Here is a 27,430-nt window from a genome sequence, read left to right on the forward strand (position 1 = left end):
CAGGGGCGCGGGCCGGGCGGACTCCGGGGCTCGCAGACTCGCAGCCCGCGTGCCATGAGCCTCCGCGCCGGAGGCGGCAGCAGCGGGCGCCGGGCTGGATCCCGCGTAGCGAGGCGGCCGGGCGGATCCAGCGCAGCCGGGAGGCCGGGCAGATGCCAGGCGGCGCGGCGGCGGTCAGGTGAGCGGCGCGGGGCTGGCGGGGACGGGGCTGGCGGGGTCGGGGCTGGCGGGGACGGGGCTGGGAGGGCGGCCCGCCCGGCGCAGGGGCCTCGAGACCTCGGCCGCCCCACCCCGGGGACGCCGCCGCTGCTCCGGCGTCCACACCAGCTGCGTGCGGGGCACCCGGGCGGCCCAGGGGACCCGCGTGGCTGTGCCCCCCTCCTGGGCTGCTCCGAGCCTCAGTTTCCCCATCTGTGGAATGGGTGGGTGGGAGAGACCTGCCCCCCGGGGAGCCCGGGATACCGAGCGAGCTCCTGCGGGTGTGGTAGGTGGGGGAGGCACAGTGCTGGGGTGGCTTCTCCCTGCAGCAGGTGGCGAACCCACGGCCAGGCTTCCGTGGCAAGCAGCCCTAGAGGAATGGCCGTCCTGTCCCTGCGAGCCCCTGGGCCCTGGCAGGCGATCCAGGTATGGGCAGACAGGACACTGTTGACTCCGCACACCGGGGTGACTTCTCAGGTTCTCGGGGTGGCAGCTGCAGTGATGACACCACTTCCTGGTGGTCACACCGCGGGCAGGACGCGGGAGGCCAGGTCCGTGCATCCCGAGTGTCCTGAGCTTCAGTCCAGGGTCCCTCCGTGCCCCGGAACCCGCCGGCTTTCTTCGGTTTCCTTTCATTGCTAAGTTGTGGAGTCCTCCCCGATGAGAGCAATGGGCTCTAGAGGAGGGGCAGCGGGTGGCCGGACCTCTTGCTTTCACTCTTCCTCTTCCTGCCCGCTCCTTTCTGAGGCCAAGTCCCACATCTGGGTGCAGAACTGGTGGGGTGAGCCTGGTGAGAGGGGCAGGCTGGCGTTCTGCTCAAAGTGGGCCACTGCAGCCCCAGGTCAGTGTGTGAGCAGAAGCTAAGGCTGCCAGGCCAAAGGCCTCCCCTCATTCATCCCCTGCCTGTGCGCCAGGCCTGGGGCTGGCACTGACTCTCAGTAAATAGGCAAATAAAAGATGCCTTTTTTCACAGCCCAGAGGAGAGCTGGCAGCCTCGAGTACAGCTGCTGGGCAGAACAGAGGTGTCCCTGCCAGCGTGCCTGCCTTGACGCTCCCTGGCCATGTTTTAAACACCAGGAGGTTTCCAGCGACTCCCCCAGGCGTAGCTCCTGCACCCTTTTTCCTGGGCTGGTCACCATATGTGATGACAGTGCCAGTCTGTTCTGAGCAGCTCTGGGCTCCTGGCTTCACTGACATCATACACAAGTCCTTAGCCCTTCCATCCACCCCAGAAAGTAGGTGTTCCCCCTGATTTATAGGCAAGACAATGGAGAACCAGAGTCTAAATCAGGGCTGATTTTTTTTGTTGTTGTTTTTTTTTTTTGAGATGGAGTTTTGCTGTGTTGCTCAGGCTGGAGTGCAATGGGACAATCTCGGCTCACTGCAACCTCCACCTCCCATGTTCAAGCGATTCTCCTGCCTCAGCTTCCCAAGTAGCTTGATTACAGGCGTGCACCACCATGCCCAGCTAATTTGTTTGTGTTTTTAGTAGAGACGGGGTTTCACCATGTTGGTCAGGCTGGTTTGAACTCTTGACCTCAAATGATCCACCCGCCTCAGCCTCCCAAAGTGAGCCACCACACCTGGCCATGATTCTTAAAAATAACAGTAATAGGCCAGGCATGGTAGGTCACACCTATAATCCCAGCAATTTTGGAGGCAGAGGCAGGAGGGTTGCTTGAAGCCAGGAGTTTGAGACCAGCCCGGGCATCAGAGTGAGACTCCATCTCTACAAAAAGTTAAAAAAAATTAGCTGAGTGTGGTGGCACACACTGGAGTTCCAGCTACTTGGGAGGCTAATATGGGAGGACCCTTTCAGCCCAGGAGTTTGAGGCTGCAGTGAGCTGTGATCGCACCACTGCACTCCAGCTCAGGTAACAGAGCAACACCCTGTCTCAAAAAAAAAAAAAGTAATAATGATAAATTGTAATCAATATTTATTGGGTGCTTACTATGTGCTGGCCAGTGTTCTCTGAACTTAGTATTAACTACTTTAATCTTGACAATAACCCTGTATGGTACTATTGTAATCCCCATTTGAGACATGGGAGAATGGAGACAGAGAAAGGTTTATCCACTTACCCAAGGTCACACAACTGGGAGCTGGCAGAGTTGGGATTCAAGTTGGGCATGTCTGTCTTGTTACCAGTAAACTACTGGGATTATCAGTCAGAATCTTTTTTTTTTTTTTTTCTGAGATGGAGTCTCACTCTGTCACCCGAGCTGGAGTGCAGGGGCTCAATCTCGGCTCACTGGAGCCTCTGCCTCCTGGGTTCAAGCGATTCTCCTGCCTTAGCCTCCCAAGTAGCTGGGATTACAGATGCCCGCCACCACGCCCGGCTAATTTTTGTATTTTTGGTAAAGATGGGGTTTCACCAGGTTGTCCAGGCTGGTCTCCAACTCCTCACCTCAGGTGATCCGTCCACTTCTGCCTCTCAAAGTGCTGGGATCACAGGCGGGAGCCACCGAGCTCGGCCTTTCAATCAGAATCTACTTCGGCTGCAAGAGACAAAAACCTCCCCCCATAACACTGGTGGGAATATCGTATTTCTCCCACTTGAGTGAAGCCTGGCTGTGAGCAGCTCAGGCCTCAGGTGGAGTCCCCTGCAATCATGTCAGTCTCCCCAGTGTGGCTATTCCAGCTCCAGCCTTTACATCTGCATTCCAGGCAGCAGGAGGCAGGGATGGCTGAAGAGGGGCAGCCCCTATCTTTAAGGACAATTCTCACAAGTCTTTCTTTTCTTTTTTCTTATATGTATATATACACACACATACATATATATGTATATACACCCACATACATATTTATGTAAAAAAAATTTTTTTTTTTTGAGATGGAGTCTGGCTCTGTCGCCCAGGCTGGAGTGCAGTGGCGCGTTCTTGGCTCACTGCAAGCTCCCCCTCCTGGGTTCACGCCATTCTGCTGCCTCAGCCTCCTGAGTAGCTGGGACTACAGGTGCCCGCCACCACGCCTGGCGAATCTTTTGTATTTCTAGTAGAGACGGGGTTTCACCGTGTTAGCCAGGATGGTCTCGATCTCCTGACCTCGTGATCCGCCTGCCTCGGCCTCCCAACGTGCTGGGATTTACAGGCGTGAGCCACGGCGCCCGGCCCATATTTATATAAGATTTAATAGAGATAGGGCCTCACTGCATTGGGCCTGGCCTGATGCCACCCTTCTGCCTTGGCCTTCCAGAGTGCTGGGATTATAGGTCTGAGCTACCACACCTGGCCCATTACTGTTGTTTTCAGATAGCCCTGATTTAGTCTCTGGTTCTCCCTTTTCTTGCCTGTAAATCAGGGAGAACACGTACTTCCCGGGGTGGATGGAAGGGCTAAGGACTTGGATATGTCAGTGAAGCCAGGAGCCCAGAGCTGCTCAGATCTGCCTGATCTTCTCAAGCCGAGGGGGTCAGAACAGTCACTTTACCAGGTCTGTCTGCTGGGGAGGCTGGGAAATTATGTGACAAACAAAAATGAGGCTCCTCATTCAGGAAGAAGGAGGAGTGATGTTGGGATGGCCTGAGTTCTCCTGTGTCCTGGGTGCTCCCTGGGAGACTGGGGAGGTGCTGGCATCGGGTGGCCGCTTCTGACTCTGTGACCCACCCACAGTAATCAGGTAATAAGAGAAAGAGGTGGGACTGGGGCCCACTCACGCCCCCTGTGTCTTCCCCGTGCCTCCCTGTTTGGGTCCACGGCCAGCCTGTCCATGGGTGCTGGGTCCTTTCAGGCTGGCGTGCAGGTGCCCAACCCACACTCCTGCCCCACAGGCACAACAGGCAGGACATGTCCCATAGGTGGTGTGGAGTCTTGCCCAGTTGCAGGGCAGCCATGTGGGGTTGGGGTGGCCTCCTTATCCCACTGCCAGTGAGGCAATTAGTTCAAATCCCAGTTCCCCCAGGCCACAGTGTGACCCTGAGCAGGGCCGTCCCCTCTGGGCTCAGCTCTCTTTCTTTTGGGAGAAGGGACAGAGGATAAATCATAGGATTGTTTATTATAATTGTGAATTATTTCAGACCGTAACAGGTATAGTGAAAGCATAACTAACACTGTTGCAGTTACTGAACAACTTTAAAAAGACATCTCTGACTTCCTATCACATCAACAGACCTTACAGCGAACTTACTTTGTGCTCAGTCTCTGTTAACTCATTTCACCCTCACAATGGCCCATTACGGATGGGGAAATGGAGGCAGAGAGGCTAAGGAGTGTGGCCCAGGAAGTTAAGTGGGAGGCCTGGATGCCAACTGCCTCTACTCCCACCCCAACCAAAGTCCCTTCCTCCCTGCCAGGAGCCATCAGCCCTGTGTGTTCTGCAGTTTTCTGAGCCTCCGGGTGGGGAAAGACCAGTTCTTGATCCTGAGCTTCTGCCACGTGGAGAACTAGGCCCTTCCTGCCTGTTTCCTGGGCTCCTGAGGCACAGAGCCGTGGGCCTGGTTCAGGTTGTGCTGCTCATCACAGGATCAGAACCCAGGCCAGAGAGCCTGGATGCATTTGTAGGGGGCTTCTCTGTGTGCTGGCAGGGAATCCTCCCAAGATCCCCGCTCCTGGGCATGGGGAAGGTGGGCCCTGCTCACTCACATGTGGCAGAGCAGGAATGGGCCCTGGCACTGTCCCCAAGTGTCCAACCCTGAGTCCTGAGACAGGGGCTGAGGTTTCAGGGTGCTCTGACAAGAAAGCACCTTTGGTTGGGGCCCAGCAAGGAGGAACCCATTTCTGGGAGGTCTGTCTCACATAGCAGGTGGATAGCAAGCTAGAGCAGGGCTGAGTGAGTATCTGGGGCTGAGGCCCAGAGAGGATCCCATAGGTAGCTCTAGGGCCGGAGCTCTGCAACGTCGGGCCAGAGGACCCTGTGCTGGGAGGCAGGGAGCTTGGGCCCCTCAGATGGGCCACATGCCCTCGTGGGACCCTCATTGTCACCGTGAGCTCTGTCCAAGGGGACGCCACCAGTGGGGGCCTGGGCGAGAGGCAGCTGAGGTGTTTCAGGAAAAGGCTGAAGATCAAGGCTGTGGTGTGAGGACTACCCACTTTAGGGAAGTGAAAGAGGCCAGCCTCACCCCAGACACCCCAGTGTGGTTGGGGAAAGGGGGTGGTCCGTGGTGAGCCTGGTACCTGGGGACTCATCCTGGCCCTGCCTGGCCCTCAGGTGGGATGCTATGGAATATGATGAGAAGCTGGCCCGGTTCCGGCAGGCCCACCTCAACCCCTTCAACAAGCAGTCTGGGCCGAGACAGCATGAGCAGGGCCCTGGGGAGGAGGCCCCGGACGTCACTCCTGAAGGTGGGTGCTGGTGGGAGTCAGGGTGGGAGCTGGGCAGGTTTCTGACCGCTTACGTGGACCCCTCCTTTCTTCCTGCTGCCTCCTGTGCAGCCCTGGCTTTCCCACGGAGCCGGCAGCTGCTGGCTCTGTTCTTTTTCCCATCTGTTCTGTGGTTCTGTGGTTTGTTTCTGTGTCCCCACTAGAATTCACATTCCTGAGAGCAGGGTTTGTGCCTGACCCGTCACTGCTGTATCCTAGGGCCCAGCACATAGTAGGTGCTCAGGGAACACTTGCTGAGTGAGGTCAGCGCTGAGACCTGGTGAGGGAGAGGTTAGCCGAGGGAACGTGCTCTGGGCGTCAGGGTGGCATGAGCCTTAGAAACTGCAGATGAGGTCATCAGGGAGTGCTTGGAGCGGGGCAGCTGCAGAGACGGGCTAGAGTCGACACTGGGGTTCGTGGATTTTGCCGTGTAGCCATCCATTGGTTTTTCTCTAGCCCCCGTGGTCATGCATGAGGTGTCCACCTTAGAAATGGGATGTTTCTATAATGCTATCTTGAGGACTTTTAGCACCGAGTATCATTGCACCTCCTCATTTTGAATGGCTCTTTCCTGTCTACACAAGGCTATGGGCTCCTCTGTGAATGCAAACTGGACGGTGTGCAGAGCTGAGTGGTGCCCAGCTCTCACAGTGCTTCCTTTCTGTGCGGCTTCCTGAATCCCTTTTCCACTCCTGGCTATCTCAGCTCCTCCCTAGGGGATGGGAGGCAGGAGGTAGCAGCTGACCCTCCACACCTGTCCCCGTCTTCCCCCAGAGGCCCTGCCTGAGCTGCCCCCTGGGGAGCCGGAGTTCCGCTGCCCTGAACGCGTGATGGATCTCGGCCTGTCTGAGGACCACTTCTCCCGCCCTGTGGTAAGGTTTTGGATCTGGGAGGGGAGAGGGACTGAGGGAACCCCCAAGGCAGGGAGGGCCAGGGTTTCCTTGTCACTCCCTCCCAGGTGGCAGGGCGGTGTCCTGTGAGCTGGGGTACAGTCTCACTCCATTGTCAGGCTCAGCAGCCCCCACCTCAGCCAGGGCTCCTGGCTTTGAATCTCAGGCCTGCATGACACCATAGACCCCTACCCTCAGAGACTTGAAGACAGCCTGGGACCCTCAGAGTCTGAGTGAAGACAGGTGGAGACAGCCTGGGATTGGGGTTCGTGAACCTGGGGCTGCTCCTATCCCCTGAGCTCCATGTCTTCATGAAGCACATGTGCAGAGAGTAGGTTCCCTCTGGGGTCCCTGAGGTCTGTAGACTTGCCGAGAGTCAGGGTGTGGGAGGTAAGGGGAAGCCCCTGGTCTGCCTCCTACTGACCAGTCGGTATTATAGGGCCACTCTTGTTTGTTCCGTATTTTGTTCCATGGAAGCCTTGTGTTGAAGAACAAAAGGGGGAGGATATAATGATTTTTTTTTTTAAAAGTTTGAGGCCGGGCGTGGTGGCTCACGCCTGTAATCCCAGCACTTTGGGAGGCTGAGGTGGGAGGATCACGAGGTCAGGAGATGGAGACCATCCTGGCTAACATGGTGAAACCCCGTCTCTACTAAAAAATACAAAAAATTAGCCGGGCGTGGTAGCACATGCCTGTAGTCCGAGCTACTCGGGAGGCTGAGGCAGGAGAATGACGTGAACCCGGGAGGCAGAGTTTGCAGTGAGCCGAGATTGTGCCACTGCACTCCAGCCTGGGTGACAGAGTGAGACTCCGTCTCAAAAAAAAAAAAGTTTGAAAACCTTTTATTTTTATGCAAACCATCTCCAACTTTTGAGGGAAACATTATGGTAGCATTAAAATGTAACTTTGAAAGGATTTGGGCCAGACGTGGTGGCTCATGCCTGTAATCCAGCACTTTGGGAGGCCGAGACGGGTGGATCACGAGGTCAGGAGTTCGAGACCAGCCTGACCAACATGCTGAAACCCTGTCTCTACTAAAAATACAAAAAAAAATTTAGCCGGCCATAGTGGAGCGCCCCTGTAGTCCCAGCTACTCAGGAGGCTGAGGCAGGAGAATCGCTTGAACCCGGGAGGCGGAGGTTGCAGTAAGCAGAGATCGCACCGCTGCACTCCAGCCTGGGCGACAGAGACTCCGTCTAAAAAAAAAAAAAAAAAGAGGGAGAGACTTCATATATGTGTTTCGTATCTTTTTTTTTCTTTTTTCTTGAGATAAGGTCTTGCTTTGTTGCCCCTGCTGTGAAGTGCGGTGGCGCAATCATGGCTCACTGCAGCCTCAATCTCCTGAGCCCAAGCGATCCTCCCACCTCAGTTTCCTGATTAGCTGAGACTACAGGTGTGCACTACAATGCTCAGATAATTTCTCAATTTTTTCTTATAGACACGGGGTCTCGCTTTGTTGCCTAGGCTGGTCTAAAACTCCTGAGCTCAAGTGATCCACCCACCTCGGCCTCCCAAAGTGCTAGCATTATAGGCATGACCCACTGCACTCAGCTTGCTTTGTATATTACAACATTTTGAGCACTTCCTTTGGGCCACAGACTGAGCTGCAAGGGGGAGGGGAGGGTGCCACCTCCCCTTTGCCTGGGTCTCAGAGCCCAGAAGCCCGGAGGAGGAGGATGGCTCCTGAGGGCGGGGTCCAGGCTCCCCAGCTCTGAGACCTGATCCTGTCTTCCCCGGGAGCACCAGAGTGTTCCAAGTCTGGGGCCTTGCTGGGCCGTGAGCCCCCTGGTCGCTATGTGGCGAAAGCAGCCGGAAGTGCTGGGGCTGGCTCTTGGCATCTGCCTGGGCTTGGCAGTTAAGCTGGAGGCCACTTACTGTCCTTCATGACAGCAAATGTCCTTTCCCTAGCTTTCCTCCAAGAGGAAGCTCTTCAGAAGTAAGTGAAGTGACATAACAAAAAAGCATCTGGATTTCGCAAAGAAGGAAGTTGTCTTTTGAAAAGCATCTTTCAAACATTAGGTTTTCAGAGGCCTGTGGGCAGACAGGTCGGGCTAGGAGCACGCAGCACCGGGTGGACCTTGACTGTGCTGCCACCCTTCCTTGCCTTTGATCAAGTCCTCGGTGCCCTCTGGGTTCAGTTTCCTTCTCTGGGTGAGGGGTGTCGGGGTCTGCTCTGGGCCTGTCTCGGCGGATGGGCCTTAACAGGGAGATCCTGCAGGGTGGGCATTTGACTACCCCCGCCCCCAACCTGGGCAGGGTCTGTTCCTGGCCTCTGACGTCCAGCAGCTGCAGCAGGCGATCGAGGAGTGCAAGCAGGTGATTCTGGAGCTTCCCGAGCAGTCGGAGAAGCAGAAGGATGCCGTGGTGCGACTCATCCACCTCCGGCTGAAGCTCCAGGAGCTGAAGGTGGGTGTGGGGCCGCCCCACCTTGGGGCAGCCTGGGGCCAAGGCCAGAACTGTGGAACCAGGAGGACCTTGCCAGCCTCTGGCTCCCTCTCAGGCGGTGGTCTCTCTCTCGGCCTCAGGGGCTGAGGTAGAAAGGCGTGAGACAGGCAGAGTGGAAGACGGGCCCTCACCCCACTGCAGGAGGTTTCCGTATTAGCCTAGACCCTCCTGTTGCAAGGAACAGAAACTCAACCCTAAGTAGCTTAAACCAAAAAGAAAAATGTATTTGCTTGGTGACTGGAAGATCCTCCAGTGTCAGGAATCTTGCTCTCTCCCACCTCGACTTTCTGTGTCTGATCCAGCCTCAGGCAGGCCTTCCCTGTGTGGTGGCAGAGATGGTTCTGGCAACCACATCTTGCTTTCCAGGAGCTGAGCCTCCCTGTGCAGATGACAGCTGCCTTTTCACAGTGGTTATAGCAGGAACCTCAGGCCTTACTTTCATTGGCCAGTCCTGACCCGATGACAGTGACTGACTGGCCAGTTCTGGGTCATGTGCCCACCCCTGACCCAATGACAGTGGCTGATTGGCTAGTTCTGCGCTGTGTGCCCGCCCACTGACCCAATGACGGTGGCTGATTGGCTAGTTCTGTGCTGTGTGCCCACCCACTGAAGCAAGCGGGTGGGCTGAGTTCCTCCCTGAGTGAGCCACACGGACAAGGACGGGTGGTGTCTTGAAGGTGACAACAAAAGGTGGTGAGTCCCAGGCCACAGATGTTCCTGATGCAGTCCTTGGGTCTGTGTGTGCTTTGGCCTGGCTGCCCGGTGTCCCCTGTGCTGATTCATGAGTCCCTGGGAATGTAGAAAGTAGAATATTCATTAGGAAACAGGTGAGTTGGTGGTAATAAAAAAAAACCCCGAAACATAATGGCTTAGAGAAGATGGGTTCGTTTCCTCACGTAAAAATCCCGTAGGTGGTCTGGAGCCTCTATGACAGCTAATGGTGTTGGGGAGGGCCTCCTTTTCCACTGCCCTGCACCTAACCGGCAAAAAGCAGGAGGGGCAGAGAGGCCGGGTCGCTCCCGCTCACGTGCCCATGGCCCGGTGCAGCCCCACACAGCCCCTCGCTGCAAGGGATGCTGGGAAAGGTAGCATGTGACCTTGGTGGTCCTTGTCCAGCTGATCATTGTTTACTGTGAAAGGGAGAAAAGGGACGTGGCATTGTGCTGAAACTCACAATCTCTGCTCTAAATGGTGCCTGGAAGAAATAAGTTGAGGGGCTTGTGCGAAGGGAAAGGAACTTCAGCCCAGCTCACCTGTGACCCCTCCCTGACTCACCCTCTGCAGGACCCCAATGAGGATGAGCCAAACATCCAAGTGCTCCTTGAGCACCGCTTCTACAAGGAGAAGAGCAAGAGCGTCAAGCAGACCTGTGACAAGTGTAACACCATCATCTGGGGGCTCATTCAGACCTGGTACACCTGCACAGGTGGGCCGAGACCCAGATGAGGAGTGAGGAATGAGAGAGACCAAAGTTCCTACCTCCGCTGGGCTCACATTCAGATCTGAGCTGTCCAGTGTGGTGGCCACTAGCCAAACATGGCCAGTCAAAGTTAAATTAACTAAATATGCATTTCCTCAGTTGTACTGTCTACATTGGACAGTGCTGTTCTGGATGAGAAATTAAACTAGTGAATTACATGGTGTGTCTAGTTTGTACAATGAAGAAAAAGGGAAAGGACCTAGTATGTGTTAGGGTGGAGTGAATGTGACTTTAGGGCAGAATGTAAAGGCATCACGTGACTTTTTTTTTTTTTTTTCTTTTGAGACGAAGTCTCACTCTGTAGCCCAGGCTGGAATGCAGTGGTGCAATCTCGGCTCACTGCAAGCTCCGCCTCCCGGGTTCACACCATTTTCCTGCCTCAGCCTCCTGAGTAGCTGGGACTACAGGCGCCCGCCAACACGCCCGGCTAATTTTTTGTATTTTTAGTAGAGACGGGGTTTCACTGTGTTAGCCAGGATGGTCTCGATCTCCTGAACTTGTGTTCCGTCCGTCTCGGCCTCCCAAAGTGCTGGGATTACAGGCATGAGCTACCGCGCCCGGCCGGCATCACGTGACTTTTCAGCAAAAACTTGAAGGTCAGGGAGCAAGCCAAGAGAATATGTCTGGAGGAATGTTCTGGTGGGGGCAGCCCTGTGGTTGATGTGTCCAGTGCCTTGAGGAGCAGAGAGCCAGGTGTGGCTGCAGCTCTGTGTCTGGAGGAATGTTCTGGTGAGGGCAGCCCTGTGGTTGATATGTCCAGTGCTTTAAGGAGGAGCAGAGAGCCAGGTGTGGCTGCAGCTCTGTGTCTGGAGGAATGTTCTGGTGGGGGAAGCCCTGTGGTTGATATGGTGCCTTAAGGAGGAGCAGAGAGCCAGGTGTGGCTGCAGCTCTGTGTCTGGAGGAATGTTCTGGTGGGGGCAGCCCTGTGGTTGATATGGCCAGTGCCTTAAGGAGGAGCAGAGAGCCAGGTGGGGCTGCAGCTCTGTGTTTGGGGTAGGTGGGCTCAGAGGTGGCTGGGGCTTTTCTTTAAGTGCAGTGGGGGCCACAAGTGGGTGCTGGACATACTTGATCTTTAATAGGTTACTCTGGCTGCTGATTGAGCTTGGACTGAAGAGGGAGGTGACTGAGAAGAGGAGGATGACTCTGACTGGGTTGAGGCAGGTGGTGGGAGTGAGGAGTAGCTAAGTGCAGTGCCAGCTTAAGGTTTGGAAACAGAATGTAACAGATGAGAAAATAGACTGACTGGGTGCGGTGGCTCACGCCTATAATCCTAGGGCTTTCCAATGCAAAGATGGGAGGATCGCTTGAGCCCCGGAGTTCGAGGCTGCAGTGAGCTCTGATTGCATGACTGCACTCCAGCCTGGGCAACAGAGCAAGACCCTGTCTCTTAAAAAGTACAAAAACAACAACAACGACAACAAAAACAGAGATAGAAACCCGTCAGGGTAACTCATGATATTTAAAAGGCGGAGCTGCTGAAACCAAGATGGGGAAGCTGAGGGGCTTGGGGTAGGGGGTGGGAGTTTCGTTTGTTACATTTGGACAGGTTGGGTCTGATGGTGGGAGTGGCAGGTTGGCCCCAAACATGTGAGTCAAGTTGGAGGATGAGGTCTGGGCCACCTTTGGGGCAAGGCTCAGGGGCCAGGGATAAGAGGGTCTTTGAGGTTCTAAGGCCTCCCTTGGTGCCAGGAGGTCTTAGATTGATCTGGGCCTGAGAATGGAACCCATGGGGAGGGGGCAAGCCAGCTGAGGGTGGCCTGGGCTGCAGGTGCACCCTTCCCACTTTTGAGAAGCGTGTGTCCCTCCACCCTAGGGTGTTATTACCGCTGTCACAGCAAGTGCTTGAACCTCATCTCCAAGCCCTGTGTGAGCTCCAAAGTCAGCCACCAAGCTGAATACGAACTGAACATCTGCCCTGAGACAGGGCTGGACAGCCAGGATTACCGCTGTGCCGAGTGCCGGGCGCCCATCTCTCTGCGTGAGTGGTGGCAGGGAGAGAAGAGGGTGAGGGAGCTGTTCCTGGCGGGGAGCCTGGTGCACAGGTGTGTAAGGGCATGTAAGTCAGACAGCTGAGTGAGGCCCTGGGACAGTCCCTGCTTGTTATCCTTAGGAAGTGACAAGGGTCCGTTGCTACCATTTTTTCATTTCTCACTGAAGCAGACTGAGGTTCCAGCCGTTCCGTGACTCACCCACTGAAGCAGACTGAGGTTCCAGCCGTTCCGTGACTCACCCAGGTCACTGAAGAGCCCCTGGAGAGCTGGGACCTGGCCTCCGCCTCCCCGTGTGAAAGCCTCATAGATGGGGACTAGGGAGAAGTCACACAGCACAGAAAGCCTCATAGACAGGGTCTAGGGAGAGTACACGGTTGTCGCGCAGATGTGCACATGTGTGCGTCAGCTCTTCTTTCTAGAGAGTTGCTGGTGTTAATTCATTAAGTCCCTGCCTCAGTCCTACAGTGAGGCCCTGTTTATATCCCATTTTACTGATAAGAAAACAGGTCAGTGAGACGCTGGGACCACCTGTGGTCTTCCGGCTGAGGATAGGACAAGTCAGGAGGGAGCCCTTGGCCTGGCTGGCTCTCTCCCCGAGGGCTGTGGTCCATGGGAGGACAGACCACGAGGCTGGAAAGCTGTGTGGGGCTTTGGTGAGGCAGGGACACTCATGGCCCCTCTGACCCTGCAGGGGGTGTGCCCAGTGAGGCCAGGCAGTGCGACTACACCGGCCAGTACTACTGCAGCCATTGCCACTGGAATGACCTGGCTGTCATCCCTGCACGCGTCGTACACAACTGGGACTTTGAGCCTCGAAAGGTGGGGGTTGGAAGGTGGGGGCATCCCCCTGGGGAGGGAGAGCAGGAAGGGGGATTGTGGTGTGGAGCCGGTGTACCCCTGGGTGGGTGTTGCTGGCTGCACGGGCCCTGGGTGGGTGTGAGAGGTGTCACCCGGGCGTGCCTGGCAGGTTTCTCGCTGCAGCATGCGTTACCTGGCGCTGATGGTGTCTCGGCCCGTGCTCAGGCTCCGGGAGATCAACCCTCTGCTGTTCAGCTATGTGGAGGAGCTGGTGGAGATTCGCGTGAGGCTGGGGCTATGGAAATGGGGGGCAGGGGCGCTGTCAGATGGGCCCTAGGGCCGGGCCAGTACCCTCTTCTCCTCTGGGCCACGGGAGGTTCTGAGCAGAGGAGGGAGGCCACCTGCTTAGGGTGAGCCAGGCACCCTGGCTGCCCTTTTGGTTGAAGGTGCTGGAGCCGTGTCCGGTAGTAATCTGGTGCCAGGTGTGAACACAATATTAAATTTTGTAATAGCCATGTTAAAAAAGTAAAAAGAGCTGGGCACGGTGGCTCACACCTGTAATCCCAGCACTTTGGGAGGCTGAGGTGGGTGGATCACTTGAGGTCAGGAGTTTGAGACCAGCCTGACCAACATGGTGAAACCCCATCTCTACTAAAAATACAAAATTAGCCAGGCATGGTGGTGTGCGCCTGTATCCCAGCTACGGGAGGCTGAGGCAGGAGAATCACTTGAACCCAGGAGGCTGAGGTTGCTGTGAGCCGAGATCGCGTCACTGCACTCCAACCTGGGCAACAAGAGCGAAACTCTGTCTCAAAAAAAAGTAAAAAGAAACAAGTGAAGTTAATGTTAATAGTATATTTTATTTAGGCCAATATATCCAAAATATTATTTCAACATGAAATCAATGTACATTTTTGAGATATTTACATTCTTTTTCTTTTTTGTGCCACGTCTTTGGCTCCAGCATGTATCCTCTGCTAAGTCTCACTGCACAGCGGCCACTTTGAGGTGCTCTGTGGCTGTGCATGGCTGGTGGCCACTCTCTTAGCCAGCGGTGAGGGAGGAGGTAGGGCGGGAGCCGAGGGCAGACGGGAGCTGCAGTCCCGGCAGGACGTGATGGTGTCTCACGCAAGGTCGTGAAAGGAGTCGGGTCCCATTTTACCCAGGAGGAGACTGTGGCAGCAAGTTGAGTTGCCAAGGCCAGGGCTGGGGAGGCAGCTGGGATTTCTCCGGAAGTTTGGTTTGGTCCTGAGGCTGCTGGTTCCTAGACAGTTGTGTGCCTCTGGGGCCGGGTGAGGGCAGAGGCAAGGGAGGGTTTTCTGGGCCATGGTAAGTGAGCCTCACGGTCCCGCCCAGCCTGGGAGCTGTGATTTTGGGTTTTGGTGAAGCACTCAGATCTCGGCCCTTCGTGGGGAACCAACCCCTCCCGGCCCTGCCGTGGCCCCGGGTGTGAGGTGAGACGCCTGTGGGCAGGGCTCCCTGTGCAGCCCACACAGGGGCAGCCCTGTGTCCTGGCTGAGGAGGCCTGCCTGCTCCCGCCTTGTTTGCAGAAGCTGCGCCAGGACATCCTGCTCATGAAGCCGTACTTCATCACTTGCAGGGAGGCCATGGAGGCTCGTCTGTTGCTGCAGGTCAGACTGCCAGCAGGACTGGCCCCTGAAGGGAAGCACAGCCAGGGCGGTGAGGCACCTCAGGCTCAGGTCTTTTTCAGACGGCTTGTGCATGGAGTGCCTTTAGCAGAGGGTCTCCTCAACATGGTCCCAAGGAACAAAGCAAACAGGTGTTCTACCCACAAAAGAGTTCTCCAATCAGTTCTGTTTGGGAAACCCTGCAGCCTTTATGTGAATCTCCATGGGGTGGGTCCAGCCCAGCCCTCCTCAGGCAGGTTGACCACAAAACACAGTTTTCAAGGTTCATCTAATTTGTTCAACAGATACAGATGTTCTAGATTCTGGAACAGTGAACGAAACAGGCAGGAATGCTTGCCTTTAGTGCCTTTCAAGTAGGGAAGACAAGAAAAATAAGTTGTGTGTTGGGGTGGTGAACTCTGTGACAAGATAGAGAAGGAAGGGTGGGGAATGTGGGAAGCTTGGGGAATGTGGGGATGCAGTGTGGCTGGGTGAGGCTGCATCGGGGAGTGGAGGGCGGGGGGCTACACAGGTCAGGAAATGTGGCCCGGGTCCATCTTACCCTGTCCGCTTCCTGGGGCTCCTGGATTCTACTCCTGGGGCCCAGACCCTTGTGTAGCTCGTTTCTCTGTGAGCACCTGGGCCCTGACCACTGCAGCGGCCATGGGTGGGCAGTGGGAGGGGCCCTCCCTGGTGCAGGGGGTCACGGCTGCTGGGACTTGGCAGCTCCAGGATCGGCAGCATTTTGTGGAGAACGACGAGATGTACTCTGTCCAGGACCTCCTGGACGTGCATGCCGGCCGCCTGGGCTGCTCACTCACCGAGATCCACACGCTCTTCGCCAAGCACATCAAGCTGGACTGTGAGGTGGGCCTCTGCCCGGGGGCCGCTCTTCTCCAGCCCCAGCCCTGAGGGGGGATTGGCAGGAGAAGCAGCCCAGCCCAGTGTGTCCTTGGCCTTGGAGTGCCCAGAGGAGCTGGCACTGATGTGCCCGTGCCCCAACCCCACACTGTTCCCCCCAGCGGTGCCAGGCCAAGGGCTTCGTGTGTGAGCTCTGCAGAGAGGGCGATGTGCTGTTCCCGTTCGACAGCCACACGTCTGTGTGCGCTGACTGCTCCGCTGTCTTCCACAGGTGGGTGTGGCCTGGGCCCTGCACTCAGGGGCTGGGGCTCTGCCCTGTTCTCTGGGGAGCTGCCCCTTGGCCTCCGGTAGGATGATGCCGTGGGAGCTGGCACTGCTCCCCCGAGACAGGGGAGACATAAAGACTCTTTGGGTCTTTGCTGACCCTGAGATATGAAGTCAGACCCTGATGTCTGTGACCGAATGAGAAGTTTCCTTAGGAGCAGCACCTGGGGGATGAGGGGGCTGCCTCTTCCCAGGTCCCTCCCGGACCAGCCCCTGAAACTCCAGCTTGGTCTTTGATGTGTTCACAGCATCCCAGCTGCTCCCTTTCTCCACTAGGATTGAAGTCACTCTTTCAGGGTTAGTATAGGCTAGAGTTTCCCAAACTTATAGTTCCTGCCACCCTTTAATGTCTCAGTAATTTTTTCAAAGTGTTTCTAAGCCAAAAGAAATTCCTAACACTTTGATTTATTAAGTACTTGTGCTCTCGCGTTTTTTTTTCCTAGCCACTAGACCAACAGGGAAAAATATTTATGTTCAAACAACTTTATAAGTATTTATATCCTAAAGATTGAGTGGCTCTTGGAAAAATCATATACACAAATTAGAAGAAAAATATTTTAATTTCCTTCTTCAGTAAGTATGATTACTTACTAATTATATGGGTACACCTTTTGGGCCTCATACATCTTCCAGACCTGGAATCATATGGACACTCCCCCCCCAGTTTCTGTCCCCTGATTTTTGCCTGGAATTTGCTATTTTTCATAGCAACTGCTGAAATCCCAGCTCTGCAGAGCTATGGTGTCACACAGATGGGACTGTGGCAGAAACTAAGGTTGAGACTGAACTCGCTCGAGCTAGTCATTTGCTCAGTGTCTGACAGATGTTAATTACTGCTATGTTCTGTTTAAAAGTTTGAACTAGGCTGCGGTGCCCCAGGGTGCCGTGATGTACAGTTTGGGAGCCAGGGGAGGTGCCAGGCACACTGGGATAAGAACAGGTGGGAATCGTGAGGAAGGGCTCTGAGTCGAGTCTGGCGTGGCCACCTGGCTCAGCCCCTCAGCTGTATGAACTGGGACCTGTGTGGTCGGGGGATAGCAGGTAACGTGAGGACCCCTGGAGGTCCACATCTGCACGCCCGTAAGCGCTCTGCACACGGCCATACAGTCACTTGCCTCTGGCTGCAGACCCCGATTCTGCCCTTTGGTAACGGCTGTAGAGGGGATGATAGGAGCTGACCTAGGACACTTGCGGGGATTCAGTGCTGGAGTTTCCTGCGCAGAGAGCCCCAACCTGTTTCTGCCCCCAGGGACTGCTACTACGACAACTCTACCACGTGTCCCAAGTGTGCCCGGCTCAGCCTGAGGAAGCAGTCGCTCTTCCAGGAGCCAGGTCCTGACGTGGAGGCCTAGCGCTGAGGAACAGTGCTGGGCACCCCACCTGGCCCGCCAGGACCCACCCTGCCAACGTCAAGTTGTTCGTTCTGCTCTGGAGACCCCTGGGGTGCGGCCCTGGACCCCTCCACCCCTGCTGGGCCAGAGTGGGTGGGCAGTGTCAAGGCCCGCTGTCTCCCAGGTGCTTGCTGGGACTCGGGGCGGCCGCACCTGGCTGTCACCTGGGTGTGCTGCTGTGAGGGGTCCTTGCGTGGCCCCCATCCTTCCCCCAATGCAGAACTCCATGGGCAGGGAGTTGGGGGGACATCTCATCTCCCCCATGGCACAGAGCCCTCCACACCCCTGGACCAGGGCATCCGGGCCCTAGAGATTCCACAGCTCCTGTCCTGGCCACCCTGGAAACTCATCAGGCCAAGACCCCGAGAGAGCTTCAGAGGAGTGTTGAGTAACACCTGAGGATGCGGCTGCACACACTCAGCCAAGGGCCGAGTCTCACCTGCAGTGGGGTTTCGGCTCTGCCTGGGGGCTCCATCCCTTTCAGCCACTCGTCGCCTTGGGGATTTCTGGTTGTCCCCAGCTGGGGCTGTTCACAGTTGTCACCTGCAGACCTGCCTCTCCCTGGCCTGAGGTTCAAAGGCCTCATTGGGTGGTCAGTCCAGTGGGGTCACTTGTTGTTTCTGTACAACAGCAGGGAAGGGGCCATGGAGCTTTTCCCTGCTGGGTGCTCCTGCTTTGGCCCAGCCCACCTGTCCTGGTGCTCCAAGCTAGGAGGCTGTGGCCCCTGCCTGAGGAGGGTGTCCTGGTCTCCAGGTGTGGAGCAGGGACTGTGCGCTGGGGGAGGTTCCAGTTAGGCGATGGGATCCTGCAGTGGTCTGGTGGCATTTCTTGGAACCAGATTTACCTGAGGAGCTCTGTCCTGCTGCCTGTGGAGGGCTCCAGATAGCTCAGAAATGACCAGCCAATGGCCTTTTGTTTGGGGGCCTGAGGTCAAGAGCTGAGAATATTCGCTCGACTGAGCGAAGATGGGGGCAGGTATGTGGGAGGTCCCTCACTCCACGGGACAGAGGCCCCTGGACAGCAGAGGAAACCTACAGCTCTGGGTGAGGGGACACTTGGCTTTGGTGTTTGCACTTTACAGATCCTGCGGTCCACGAGGGGCCTCAGGAGAGGACGTGTCAGGACGTGGCTTCCCAGCCTTCTGCCTTGGGCAGTGGGGGTGCTCCTGTCTATCCTTTTCCCCCACACCCTGGACTGTTTGGCTGTTGGTGCACATGGCTGGCACACACGGTGGGCAGAGGGCAGAGAATGCCACTGCTTGGATATTTTGGTCCCCTTTGACCAGGAAACCCAAGAGGAGACACCTCACTCGGCAGAAAGGCCGCCCGGCTCGCTGGCTCATTCCAGGAGTGGGAGAGATGGCAAGGTCTCCTCTTTGCCCTCTGCCATCGGGAAGGGGACGGTGTCCTCTCCTCACTGTGGTGGCTTTAGGCAAGGTTCTTACTGTCTGCTGTGCCTCGGTTTCCCCATCTGGAAAATGGGGGCAGGGGTGCTGACCTACCTCAGGTGGAACAGTGAGCAGGGAACATGTCGGAGCTCTTTAGAGAGTGTGATGTGAGGTTGGATCAACAGTGTGGGTTCCTGTCCTGCTTCCCCTTCCTCTTTGGGGCTGAGGACGGGCTTAAAGGCCAAATGCTGTTTCCCAACACCCAAAATCTGCACACATCTCATGAATGCATCACATTTCTGTCATATGGATATTAGCCATTCCGAAATCTGTGTAATCAACTTCACATTATTCAAGTTACAAATCACTGTGTCCATAGAAAAACTGTGCTGGTATTTGCTGGACAAAGGGTTGGGCCCCTTTTATTTTTACCTGCCACCCAGCATCTCCCCCACCTGCCCCTTCTGGGTGACACAGTCTGTAAACAGAATCACGTATGGGTCTTTCTGTGGGTCCGTAGCACAGCAGGAAGAGCCCGGCGCTGCCAGCACCTCGTGGAAGACCACACATGGGTGGTCCCACAGCATGGGACCAAGCTGGCCTGAGGGATGCCCAGTTGTAACAATGCTGCTGTCACTGTCTCATTAAATATATGTCCTTTAGCCTGGTGTGTGTGTGGTGAATTGGGGACAAAGTAAGAGAAATTGGTCTGTTGACATACAAGTCATTTGCAGGCTTAGGAAAGACAGCCTTTGCCATCCAATGGGGTTGAATGTCATCTGGTGTGAGGCGAAGTAACATGTCCTGATTGGTTGGGAGAACTACCTGTGGTGTCACACAAATGTGTTGAACATCTCTGGGCTCAAGCTGTTCTCCAGCCTCTGCCTCCCGGGCTCAAGCTGTTCTCCGGCCTCTGTCTCCTGAGTAGCTGGGACTACAGGTGCATGCCACCACGCCCAGCTAATTTTTTGAATTTTTAGTAGAGACAGGGTTTTACCATGTTGGCTAGGCTGGTCTCAAACTCCTGGCCTCAGGTGATCCTCCTGCCTCGGCCTCCCAAAGTGCTGGCATTACAGGCGTGAGCCACGGCGCCCGGCCAGGCATTGATTTTTCTTAGTGTCCGATGTCCTTCCAGAAGGACATTCCCACCAGCAGTGTATGACAATGCCTATTACCTATAGCCTCGACAGCAGATTGTGTTGTCATACCTTTCAATGCAGTGTGAGAAATGTATCTTTGTCATTTTAATTTGCATTTCTCTAATCATGAGTGAGGTCAAACTTTTCGTATGTTTCAGGATCTAATTTATTTATGAATTATGTGCCCATTTTTTCGACTGGGTTCTTGGTATTTTTTCTTCTTAATCTTCTGAGTTTCTCACATATTGGGAATATTAACCTGTTATTCGTGAGATGTAAATATTTTCTTTGTGAATTGCCATTTGACTTTGTTATTTTCTTTCCTATGGCAAAGTTTTACTTTGCTTACATTTTTATATGGTCACATTGATTAGTATTTATTTCATCTAGGTTTTAATGTCTGGAAGGGCTAGTCTCCCCTTTGCACTTTTTCTTTCTTTTTTTTTTGAGACAGAGTCTTGTTCTGTTGCTCAGGCTGGAGTGCAGTCGTGTGATCTTGGCTCACTGCAAGCTCCGCCTCCCGGGTTCACGCCATTTTCCTGCCTCAGCCTCTGAGTAGCTGGGACTACAGGTGCCCGCCAACACGCCCAGCTAACTTTTTTTTTTTTTTTGAGATGGAGTCTTGCTCTGTTGCCCAGGCTGGAGTGCAGTGGCGCGATCTCGGCTCACTGCAAGCTCCGCCTCCCAGGTTCATGCTATTCTTCTGCCTCAGCCTCCGAGTAGCTGGGACTACAGGCGCCTGCCACCACGCCTGGCTAATTTTTTTTGTATTTTTTAGTAGAGACGGTGTTTCACCATGTTAGCCAGGACGGTCTTGATCTCCTGACCTCATGATCTGCCCGCCTCGACCTCCCAAAGTGCTGGGACTACAGGCGTGAGCCACCGTGCCTGGCCATTTTTTTGTATATTTTTAGTAGAGACGGGGTTTCACCGTGTTAGCCAGGATGGTCTTGATCTCCTGACCTCGTGATCCTCCCGCCTTGGCCTCCCAAAGTCCTGGTATTACAGGCGTGAGCCACCGTGCTCGGCCTCGATTTTTCTTTTTTAAAAAACGTCTTCTGCTGGGCATGGTGGTTCACACTTTTAATCCCTGCACTTTTGGAGGTCCAGGCTGGAGGATCACTTGAGCCCGGGAGTTCCAGACCAGCCTGGGCAACATACAGACTCCTTCTGTACCAAAATAATTAGCTGGGGGGAGGGGGGAGGGTGGCATGTGCCTGTAGTCCCAACACTCCAGAGGCTGAGGTGTGAGGATTGCTTGAGCTTTGGAGGTCGAGGCTACAGTGAGCCAAGATTGTGCCATTGCACTCTAGCTTGGATGATGGAGCAAGACCCTGTCTCAAAGGAAAAAAAAGTTTTCCTGGCGATTCTTACACATATATGAGCTTTTAAACGCATATATTTAAAAAACATTTTAATGACAAAATTTGATGCTCTCAAGTATCAAAATGGAAATACCAACAGCAAGGTTTCCAGGGATGTCCAACACCACAGAGCAGGGAGGCCTGGCTGGGCCTCCACTGTTGAGGTCATCATGGTGCTTCTGCTTTATTCTGATTAACTTGGTTACACACATTGAAAAATGACCTAAGAGAGTTGTTTTGAGTGGCGCTTTTTCTCATTGTACAGCTCCTGGTAGCAGTTTATTGCATCATTGATTGCTCTGGAACCTCTCAGTTTCCAGTCATCATTAGGGCTGTTACTAGCAAGGACCTGCAAGCCAGCCTCAAAACGTGAGAGGGCTGCCGACAGTCTTCCTGTGGTTAGCTGCCACAGAGCCCAGGGACCATCTTCCCTCTCCTCCTCCCCCACTGCCGGCTCCTGTTCCAGCCGCATCAGTTCCTCATTTGAGAGATCTTCTTCATGGGACTGCAGCAACTGGTCCACAGCAGCCTCAGCAACCTCTTCAAAGGCCACATTTCTGGCAAGGGTCACAATGTTTTTTTGAAGCTGTGCAATGTTATCTGCCTGGGAAAAACGCTGCGCCTGAACACACTCAGGCCAAATCTTCTTCCACACGCTGTTCATTAGTGCTGGTTTGAGCTCCTCCCATGTGATGGCCATGTCCACAGGATCCATGATGCTGTAGTTTCTCCAAAATTCCCTGATCATAGCTGTATCCTCACCATCTGTTGCTTCTAGGATGTGCTCAAAAGTCCCTCTCAGATAATGAGCTTTGAAGGTAGAGGCTACACCTTGACACATGGGCTGGATTGAGTCAGTTGTACTGTCATGAAGGTATTCTACTTTTGTTGTACTCTTTTTTATTTTTATTTTTTGAGACGGAGTTTCGCTCTTGTTGTCCAAGATGGAGTGCAATGGCGCGATCTCGGCTCACCACAACCTCTGCCTCCCAGGTTCAAGCAATTCTCCTGCCTCAGCCTCCCGAGTAGCTGGGATTACAGGCCTGCACCACCACGCCCGGCTAATTTTGTATTTTTAGTAGAGACGGGGTTTCTCCATGTTGAGGCTGGTCTCGAACTCCTGACCTCAGGTGATCCGCCCGTCTCAGCCTCCCAAAGTGCTGGGATTACAGGCGTGAGCCACCGCGCCCGGCCTGAAGGTATTCTACTCTTAGTTATCAGAAAGATCGCTCAAATTTACAGGGTGGCATGACGCACTGTCTAGCATGAGCAATGCTTTGTTGGTGAGATTATTTTGGGCACAGTATTTTTCAACGGCAAAAAAAGTAAGTGAACCATTCATGAAAGATGCTCCTGGTCACCCAAGCCTTTCTGTTGGAGCGCCAAATCACGGGCAAACTGGGCTTCAAGTACTCTTCAGAGCCTTGCGGGTTTCCGAGCGGTACACCAGTAAGGGCTTCAACTTAAAGTCCCCAGCTGCACTGCCACCAAGCAGCAGCATCAAGCGATCTTTGGATGACTTAAACCTTGGCTCAGCATTCTCTTCCTCGGAAATAGACGTTCCTTCGGGCATTCTCTTCCAATCAAGTCCTGTCTCATCTACGTTAAAGACACCCGGGGGGTGTACTTACCTTCTTCGATGATGCTTTTCAGAATTTCTGTGTACATGTCCTTGTTGCTGGGAGCTGCGCTGTTCATCTTGAAGTGGGGCAAACAGTGGCGCTCCTTGAATCTCACAAGCCACCCTTTACTTGCATGAAACCTCTCCGTTTGAGAACCTTCGCCATGTTCACGCTGTAAGTCATCAAACTCAGCCTTCTTCTGAACGATGGCGGCGCTCAAGGGCGCATTTGGCTGGCTCTGGTCTTCCAGCCACAAGCTCAGCAGCCGCTCCATACTCTCCATCACTGCACTTCGATGGCGAGTCAACCGAGAGGCTCTCAAAGGAGTAGCTATTCGCGAACTCGCTTTCATTTTTTCTTTACTATCTCGAATGGTCGCCACTGTAGATAGCAAGATCTAAGGCCTTTGCGATCTGACTGAGCTTCTCACCCGCTTCAAATCGTCGTAACACTTCCAATTTGAGGTCAAGGGTAATCGCTTTCCGTTCCCTTTTGGCACTAGGGATGACAGCTGCATCTGTGGGCGTTTTCCCAGGCATTTCTGCCTCCAAAATGTCAGAAAATGACAGCGGTCTCAAGTGCAAGAACGCTGTGGTTCCTCTACGTCCACTTGCAGAACTCGGTCAACAGAAAACGAGGCGGCGAAGAGGCTCAGGCTGATGTCCTGGAGACGTGGACGGGTCCCCATGGGCAGGCCCAGCCCCACTGCCTAGCCCAGCTGCTTCACTGTCCACTCCGAGGAGGCCGCGCGGGTCTCCCGGTACCGCTCGAAGTCCGCGTGTTGGGGCCGTGCGGCCGCAGGCACATACAAGCGGCCTGGGTCTTGGGGCTCCAGAGAACAACCGACCAAGCAGACAAACGGAACTCCGTGAGGGGGACACTGCGGCAGAAAGGTCCCGGGGTGCTTTTCTAGTGCAGCGGAAGGCGGATAGGGCGGGTGTTCAGTTTCGGGAGCTGCTTTGCATGGAGGACCCCAGAAATAAGTGTTGATGCAGATGCCCGATTTAAGATAAGTCTAAAGGCGCTGGGTATCCCCTTAGCGCCCAGCTGTCTGGGCAGGGCGAAGCTGCGCTGGCGATCAAACCCTCGAACGGTCAGGCGACGGCGTGGACACCCAAGACGGGGACCCAGCCGGCGCCGCGGCCCTGCCGCGCATGCGCGAAGCCTCCCTGCGCTCGCGGTGCCCTAGGACCGCTCTCCCATTGCGCATGCGCGCGCCCTGGCGGCGCGGGGTCTGGGTCTGGGGATGTGGTACCGGCTGCCGGCGACCGCCGGCAGTAGAGCGGTGGCCAGGCCGCTGGCCTTGCTCTGGCGATGTGGTGGCCCAGGAGGTGGCAGGACGGTCAAGACCAGCGCGAGGGTCCTGGGCAGGGCCCGACAGGTGAGCGGGGAGGTGCTGTCCGCCGGTTCCTGGCGGCTACTCTGCGCTGGATGCCGCGTGACGCCATTCGCCTGCGCCGGGAGCGGGGGAGCGGGGCAGCGGGGGAGCGGGGCAGCGGGGGAGCGGGGCAGCGGGGGAGCGGGGCAGCGGGGGAGCGGGGCAGCGGGGGAGCGGGGCAGCGGGGGAGCGGGGCAGCGGGGCAGCGGGGCAGCGGGGCAGCGGGGCAGCGGGGCAGCGGGGCAGCGGGGCAGCGGGGGAGCGGGGCAGCGGGGGAGCGGGGCAGCGGGGGAGCGGGGGAGCGCGGCGGCCCTGACCTGGTCCGCACAGTGAGGCCGACAGCCCCTGGCTGGAGCTTCCCGCCGCCCGCCTACTCCGTCTCCAAACTCCTGCTCTTCTCCCCGCTACCTCTTCCACCCACTTCTTGCGGAATTCCCGCTGTTTCCCGGATGCCCGCTCCCCTCGGACACCGGAACCGGGACCTCCAGCCTCCTTGCTCGGCTTTGTAAAGAGCCAGGCGTTGAGCGATTTGCGCTTGAGACCCCCCTCCTCGCGAACCAGCTTTGTGGCCCCGCGTGCCAGCCCGTTTCCTCCTGGGCTCGGCGGCCTTCGGCTTTATCCACCTCGCAGTTACTCAATGAACCAGATACGATAAGAGGCGTGAAAGGGTTTTGCAAACTGTTCTTTATACAGCGACCAGTCACTGTCGTAACAGCTAATACAGAGAGCTAAGGGCTTTACGCGGATTATCTAAGTCTTATACCCGCCCTATAGGTAGATATCGCTATAACCCTGTTGTTACTTATTATATTATTTTTAAAAATTTGGGAGCGGGGCCGGAGTCTCGCTGTGTTGTCTAGGCTGATCTCGTGAACTCATGGGCACAAGCGATTCTCTTGTCTCAGCCTCTGGAGTAGCTGGGACTACAGGCTTGAGCCACCGTGCCCTGCTTGTAACCCTGTTTTATAGGGTGAGAGTCTAAGGCCGGAATATTCTGTATTTTAAGATTGCTTTATTTTTGTATTGATACATCCCAGTGGGCAGCAGTAACGTTGAATTTTTTTCCTAATGCAGAGTTTTTGAATTTTGATCCCAGAAAGCTGTCATGGTTTTCAGACAGCAGTAAAATAAGAAGGGTCCCATGAGTATTTCTGTCCTGTCTTCAGGAATGAACTCCCCCCGTCATCTCCATTCATTTGGGAAAGTGTGTGATGGTTTTGTTTCTAGCAATATGAGTGAAAGCAGTCTTTCACCTGTGGCCATGTGGCATCAGCATTGCAGAGGCCCTCCTGGTTGTTAACACATGTTGAAAGTCAGCAATATGGCCGGGCGCGGTGGCTCAAGCCTGTAATCCCAGCACTTTGGGAGGCGGAGGCGGGTGGATCACGAGGTCAGGAGATCGAGACCAGCCTGGCTAACGCAGTGAAACTCCATCTCTAGTAAAATTACGAAAGAATTAGCCGGGTATGGTGGCGGGCGCCTGTAGTCCCAGCTACTCGGGAGGCTGAGGCAGGAGAATTGCTTGAACCTCAGAGGCAAAGGTTGCAGTGAGCTGAGATCACGCCATTGCACTCCAGCCTGGGCGACAGAGCAAGATTCTGTTTCAAAATAAAAATAAAAATAAAATAAAATAAAATAAAATAAAAAAAGAAAGTTAGCAATATGCAATATTGGTGTGTACAGCCTAATATAGCCCAGGAAAGTTTTGAATCATTGAAGTGCTATAGACCACTTTATGAAGGGAGGACGGACGTTGAGTGATCTTTGAGTTCCTTCCCGGACTGGATCATTCATCTGTTTCTCATTTATTAGAGATAGATCTGTTAATCATCTACCAGGGAATATCTTGGTGAACACGACAGACAAGGGCTCTGCCCCACTGGCTTGCTCCCTTTGAGAGCTTTATGGCTTGTGGACTGAGGGTGACATGCAGAGGTTGGAGAGGTGGCAGCAATTTGCATTTTTTTTTTTTGAGACGGAGTTTCCCTCTTCTTGCCCATGCTGGAGTGCAATGGCGCAATCTCAGCTCACTGCAACCTCCGGCTCCCAGGTTCAAAGCGATTCTCCTGTCTCAGCCTCCCGAGTAGCTGGGATTACAGGCGCATGCCACCATTCCCGGCTAATTTTGAATTTTTAGTAGAGACGGCCAGGCACGGTGGCTCACGCCTGTAATCCCAGCACTTTGGGAGGCTGAGGTGGGCGGATCACCTGAGGTGGGGAGTTCGAGACCAGCCTGACCGATGTGGAGAATCCCCGTCTCTACTAAAATACAAAATGAGCCCGGTGTGGTGGCACGCACCTGTAATCCCAGCTACTCGGGAGGCTGAGGCAGGAGAATCGCTTAGAACCTGGGAGGCGGAGGTTGTGGTGAGCCAAGGTCGCGCCATTGCACTCCAGCCTGGGAGTGAGACTCCCTCTCAAAAAAAAACGAAACAAAACAAAAAACACCCTAACTGCTCTCCTCATGGAAGCTTATGTTGTGGAGGGTTCCATGCAGTCATCTTTTATTGAGCTACCTACCCTGTCCTTGTTCTCGTAGAGTTTACGTGCTGTGCAAGGAGGAACCAGACAATGGATAAGCAAGTATTAGGCATGTTAGGAAAAGGAAGCAGAATAAAGGAAATAGAAAATGAAGAAGGGAATGGAGGAGGGATAAACCCTGTTATTTGTTGTATCCCCTGCAGGAAGTGAGGGATTGAGATGAGCTTGCGAGGAAGATGGAATAGAAAGTGCACTGCCCTAGGGCGGGTCCAGCCTTGTGTTCTGTGTGATCAGCATGAGGAAGAGGTTAGCGATAGTGAGGCCAAGGAGGGGCAGGGCCTCATAGGCCTGCTGAGGTTGCACCTGTGTGCTGTGTGTGAGTCTGTGGGACCCAGAATAAGGGTCAACTCATTTATGGCCTGACTGGAAAGAGGACAGCAGCACTTTGCCCTGTTTAAGGGAGTTTGTGTTTTGCCCACCTTCACATCTTGGCTTTTCATATACGAAAACTAATTTAGCAAGATTATCTACTGTGAGCTGTGAACTGACTTGCAGAAAACTCCAAGAAGGAATGGTAGACTCCTGTCTCAGTGTTTATATTTACTGTGAGAACTACATCGGACTTAACCAGATTGTCTCCTAACCAAATCACAAAAGGACTAAATTGTGAATTAAAGCAAAGGAATTGGATGTTTTATCAAGTTTTGGAAGCTTGAAGAGTCATACTTTGTACGTTCAGGGCTCCAGGCTACCTG

At 54.6% G+C, this 27,430-nt stretch overlaps 3 protein-coding genes across 13 annotated transcripts; 1 reads left to right on the forward strand and 2 right to left on the reverse strand.

Annotated features, from left to right (window-relative positions):
- Nucleotides 1-67: 67 nt before the first annotated feature.
- On the forward strand, nucleotides 68-19,353 carry DEF8 (differentially expressed in FDCP 8 homolog). 11 transcript variants are annotated; one of them, XM_063717438.1, is made up of 14 exons: nucleotides 531-624; nucleotides 3,500-3,631; nucleotides 4,491-4,640; nucleotides 5,345-5,478; nucleotides 6,271-6,368; nucleotides 8,643-8,792; nucleotides 10,116-10,257; nucleotides 12,125-12,289; nucleotides 12,994-13,121; nucleotides 13,270-13,383; nucleotides 14,651-14,731; nucleotides 15,455-15,595; nucleotides 15,751-15,860; nucleotides 17,163-19,353. In XM_063717438.1, the coding sequence occupies exons 4-14, from the start codon at nucleotides 5,355-5,357 to the stop codon at nucleotides 17,263-17,265; spliced, it is 1,356 nt and encodes a 451-aa protein (XP_063573508.1). In that variant the 5' UTR covers nucleotides 531-624; nucleotides 3,500-3,631; nucleotides 4,491-4,640; nucleotides 5,345-5,354; the 3' UTR covers nucleotides 17,266-19,353. The 11 variants fall into 11 exon arrangements, with proteins under 11 accessions (XP_009249354.1, XP_063573509.1, XP_054390361.1 ...); XM_063717436.1 differs by lacking the exons at nucleotides 3,500-3,631; nucleotides 4,491-4,640 and adding an exon at nucleotides 84-178 and having other exon boundaries at nucleotides 15,506-15,595; XM_003778686.5 differs by lacking the exons at nucleotides 3,500-3,631; nucleotides 4,491-4,640 and adding an exon at nucleotides 88-178 and having other exon boundaries at nucleotides 528-624.
- Nucleotides 19,354-21,229: 1,876 nt separating this feature from the next.
- On the reverse strand, nucleotides 21,230-22,035 carry LOC134760414 (tigger transposable element-derived protein 1-like). The gene has a single exon (XM_063717440.1). It carries the CDS (start codon nucleotides 22,033-22,035, stop codon nucleotides 21,418-21,420), a length of 618 nt encoding a protein of 205 aa, XP_063573510.1. The 3' UTR covers nucleotides 21,230-21,417.
- Nucleotides 21,230-23,355, reverse strand: LOC103892742 (putative CENPB DNA-binding domain-containing protein 1). The gene is given in 2 exon segments (XM_063717441.1): nucleotides 21,230-23,205; nucleotides 23,207-23,355. Coding segments are annotated over 2 exon segments (561 nt in total). The 3' UTR covers nucleotides 21,230-22,793.
- Nucleotides 23,356-27,430: the final 4,075 nt, after the last annotated feature.

This window comes from Pongo abelii, chromosome 18 (assembly GCF_028885655.2).
Source record: "Pongo abelii isolate AG06213 chromosome 18, NHGRI_mPonAbe1-v2.0_pri, whole genome shotgun sequence".
In the NCBI taxonomy this organism is placed as follows: domain Eukaryota; kingdom Metazoa; phylum Chordata; class Mammalia; order Primates; family Hominidae; genus Pongo; species Pongo abelii.